Below are 4,520 nucleotides of genomic sequence, written 5' to 3'. Positions count from 1 at the left end.
AAAGGTCTCTACAAAACACTGCTGAAAGGAATCACAAGTGATACAAACAAATGGAAATACATCCCATGATCATGGATGGGTACAGTCAATATTGTAAAAATGACCATACTACCAAAAGCAGTCTACACCTTCAATACAGTTCCCATCAAAATCACACTATCATTCTTCACAGAAGTAGAAAAAATTCTAAAATTCATATGGAACCAAAAAGGAGCTCAAATAGCCAAAGCAAGATGAAATAAAAAGAACAAATCTGGAGGCATCACTTTACCTGACTTCAAAGTGTACTACAAGGCTATAGTCCCCACAACAGCATGGTACTTTTAGAAAAGTAGACACCCAAACTGGTGGAACAGAATAGAAAACCCAGAAATGAAGCCAAATACAGCCAACTGATCTTCCATAAACCAAACAAAACCATAAAGTGGGGAAAAGACACCCTATTAAACAAATGGTGCTGGAATAATTGGCAAGCCACATGTAGAAGAATGAAACTGCAATACACGCAATATGAAAGAATTAGTGTGAAGAGTAAAAATGAACACTATTTAAAAATGAGAAAATATGCAAAGCATACTAACATGAAAGAACATCTATTTTTTTAAAAAGTCAATTTTCTTGGAAATGAGAAAATAGAAAATAAAATGACAGTTATATGACATTTGATATTGACTAGAAGAAAAAATCAATTTCTCACTTTTAATTGTTATCCAATAGAAATTATAAAATTGTTAGGCCGTGTACAGTGTCTCATACCTGTAATCCCAATACTTTGGGAGGCAGAGGCAGGCAGAGCACTTGACATTGGGAGTTTGAGACCAGCCTGACCAACAGGGAGAAACCCTGTCTTAGCTGGGCATGGTGGCGCATGCCTGTAGTCCCAGCTACTTGGGAAGCTGAGGCAGGAGAATCACGTGAATCCAGGAGCTGGAGGTTGCAGTGAGCTGAGACTGTGCAATTGCACTTCAGCCTGGGCAACAGGAGAAAAACTCTGCCTCTCTCCCCCTCACCCCCCCATATATATAATGTTTTGTATTATTAACGAGAAATTATCACTTTATAACTGGATTCAACTTGGTCTGGAGTAAACTACCTTCAAGCTTCCAAATATTCTCTTATTTTAATCACACTCATGTCTCATTTCTCCAATTAACAAGTTGTAACAACATGTAAAAATACTGTTTACTAAGAATGCTCATTAGAGACTTAATGCTCAGAGTGTTATTTAGGGCTGATCCCCTGGGTACCACTGTAAGAAATAAAGTAGGCTTTCAGAAACAAAATAAAACTAGGGTTCAGCTTATAATACATTGTTTGCACAAGATTGTTTACACATTGTGAACCACTCACTTAGGGTGATGAGATCCCTAAGAAAATCTTTTCTCACACCAAAATATCAGACTTCATGAGCAGATATTTCTAAGAACATATAGTCTTAATACTAACTGTTGTACACAAAAGATAGCATGACTTTGTGAGCAGGTATTTCTAATGATATGTAGTCTAAGACTTAATACTTTTATGCACAACAGATGGCGTGACTTTGTTATGAGAGGCCTTCAAAGGAAACTCTTAAACATTGAAATTAGGGGTGACCTCATTTTTTACAGCACTGTTTATTCCCTGAACCTGCCAAATGAGAAAGGTGTTTCTACTCTGCTGTTGACTTTCTGAAGAGTTTCATTTTAGCATGAGGAATGTTGCTTGGGAAGCACTAAGTGCAGACAGAGTAAAGTTCTGATGTCCAAGTCATGAAAGAAGTGTTTGAAGTCTGCAGAATTATGGTAAGATTTTATGAGATGAGTATAGACTTTAGTACTGTCTTAAGTCATCCTCCTCTTGACTTGTGGGATATTCCAGTATTCAATGTCTTTTGAAGATGTGGCTGTGACCTTTACCCAGGAGGAGTGGGCTTTGCTGGATCTTTCTCAAAAAAGTCTCTACAGAGTTGTGATGCACGAAATCTTCAGGAACCTGGCTTCTGTAGGTAAGAATAACAATTTTTCATGTAGTTGAATAGAAAACAAGTGTTTTGGGTGGCTGTGGTGGCTCACAACTGTAATCTCAGCACTTTGGAAGGCAGAGGTGGGTGGATCACCTGAGGTCAGGAGTTTGAGACCAGCCCGGCCAACATGGCAAAACCCTGTCTCTATGAAAAAAATACCAAAATAGGCCGGGCGCGGTGGCTCACGCCTGTAATCCCAGCACTTTGGGAGGCCGAGGCAGGTGGATCATGAGGTCAAGAGATCGAGACCATCCTGGTCAACATGGTGAAACCCCGTCTCTACTAAAAATACAAAAAATTAGCTGGGCATGGTGGCACGTGCCTGTAATCCCAGCTGCTTGGAGGCTGAAGCAGGAGAATTGCCTGAACCCAGGAGGCGGAGGTTGCGGTGAGCCGAGATCGCGCCATTGCACTCCAGCCTGGGTAACAAGAGCAAAACTCCGCCTCAAAAAAAAAAAAAAAAAAAAAAAAACCAAAATTAGCCAAGTTTGGTGGCAAGAGCCTGTAATCCCAGCTACTTGGGAGACTGAGACAGGTGAATTGCTTGAACCCAGGAAGCAGAGGTTGCAGTGAACTGAGATTGAGCCACTGCACTCCAGCTTGGGCAACAGAGCAAGACAGGAAGGAAGGGAGGGAGGGAGGGAGGGAGCGAGGGGAACAGGAGGGAGGGAGGGTGGGTTTCTTAGTCATGAATGTTGTTTCCTGATTTGACATGTGGAAAGGGGATACTTTGTGAAAAAACCTAGATGTGGTCACAGTGTACAATGAACCTTGCATCTAGCAGTTTTTAAAGTTTCATATCATTCATAATAATCTTACGGATGTATGTACATTTTAGGAAACAAGTCAGAAAACCAGAATATGCAAGATGACTTCAAAAGTCCTGTGAGAAATCTAAAGTAATTTGTATTCACAATAAAAAATGCCCTTGAGGGAATCTTAGCATGTCATGGGTTTTTAAAACAACCACTAGAAATGTTATTTATTTTCAGAAAATTCTCAGCAAAAATGCACCTGAATGTAATATCAATGTTGAATATTTTCTGAATATTTTACTTGGAAGCACCAGTAAGAAACTGTACATGTGACTATCACAGTTATGATAATAGTTATGGGGGATCCATGTCTTACAGTAATGAATTCATTTACTTTAAAACAATTCCGACATGGCAGGAAACTTGCATTTTTCCTGGTATTAATAGCAATGTAAATCATGGATAAATGTACCATTAATCATGTATTTATTATTTTTACAGCAGTCATATGGTAGAGAGATTGTTTGAAATTGAAGAAGGCAGTCAGTGTGGAGAAGCCTTCAACCAGGATTCAAATTTTAATCTGAATAAGAAAATTTCTACCGGAGTAAAGCCATATGAATGCAATGTGTGTGGGAAAGTCTTCATATGTCATTCAGCCTTTCATAGGCACATCATATCTCATACTGGAAACAAACTGAGTGTGTGGAATATCCAGAGAACTTATATAAATGCAAACAATGTGGGAAGGCCTTTATCTCTCTCAAAAGTGTTGACAGACACATGGTAACACACACTAGTAATGGACCTTATAAGAGTACAGTATATGAGAAGCCTTTTGATTTTTCCAGTGTATTTCAAATGCCTCAGAGCACTTACACTGGAGAGAAGACATATAAATGTAAACATTGTGATAAAGCCTTCAGTTATTTAAGTTATCTTCATGAACATGACTCATACTGGAGAAAAACCTTATGCATGTAAGAAATGTGGTAAATCATTCACTTTTTCCAGTTCTCTTCGACAACATGGAAGATCTCATACTGGAGAGAAACCCTATGAATGTAAGGAATGTGGCAAAGCCTTCAGTTGTTCCGCTTATTTGGGAATACATGAAAGAACCCATACTGGAGAAAAACCCTATGAATGTATAAAATGTGGCAAAGCCTTTAGATGTTCCAGAGTCCTTAGCGTACATGAAAGGACTCACAGTGGAGAAAAGCCCTATGAATGTAAGCAATGTGGTAAAGCCTTCAAATATTCTAGTAACCTTTGTGAGCATGAAAGAACTCATACTGAAGTGAAACCTTATGGATGTAAGAAATGTGGTAAGTTATTTACTTTTTCCAGTGCCCTTCGAAGCCATGAAAGGACTCATACTGGGGTAAAACCCTACGAATGTAAGAAATGTGGTAAAGCTTTCAGTTGTTCCAGTTCCCTTCGGAAACATGAAAGATCTTATATGTGGTAAACAACAACAATGCGCCTCTATGTGAGAAGTGTGTTAAAGTGTTCAGATATTCTAATTTCATTAGAACATGTGAAAAAATTAACTCACACTAGAGAGGAACCCAAAACATGTAAGGACTGTTAGACTGTATGCAATTTTCCTAGTTCCCTTCTAAAACATAGAAGAACCCATACTGGGAAAGAACCTCATAAAATGCAAGAAATTTTTTAAAGCATTTAAGTTTTCCAGTCACTTTCAAATATATAAAATAATTCACAATGGATAAAAACATTGTAATTTAGCCGGGCGC

The 4,520-nt window shown here is 38.6% G+C and overlaps 1 protein-coding gene across 1 annotated transcript in view; it reads left to right on the top strand.

Annotated features, from left to right (window-relative positions):
- LOC108306886 (zinc finger protein 670-like) overlaps window positions 1–4,514 on the top strand; it is a 9,720-nt gene extending 5,206 nt beyond the window's left edge. Inside the window, 5 exon segments of the mRNA XM_017531969.2 lie at window positions 1,861–1,987; window positions 2,844–2,904; window positions 3,262–3,455; window positions 3,458–3,710; window positions 3,712–4,514. Coding sequence (XP_017387458.1) covers window positions 1,861–1,987; window positions 2,844–2,904; window positions 3,262–3,455; window positions 3,458–3,710; window positions 3,712–4,231 — 1,155 coding nt within the window. The 3' untranslated portion in view covers window positions 4,232–4,514.
- The last annotated feature ends 6 nt before the right edge of the window (window positions 4,515–4,520 follow it).

This window comes from Cebus imitator, unplaced genomic scaffold, assembly GCF_001604975.1.
Source record: "Cebus imitator isolate Cc_AM_T3 unplaced genomic scaffold, Cebus_imitator-1.0 Scaffold75, whole genome shotgun sequence".
NCBI classification, from domain to species: Eukaryota; Metazoa; Chordata; class Mammalia; order Primates; family Cebidae; genus Cebus; species Cebus imitator.
The sequence above is the reverse complement of the archived record's forward strand: the minus strand, read 5'-3'. Positions and strand labels throughout refer to the sequence as shown.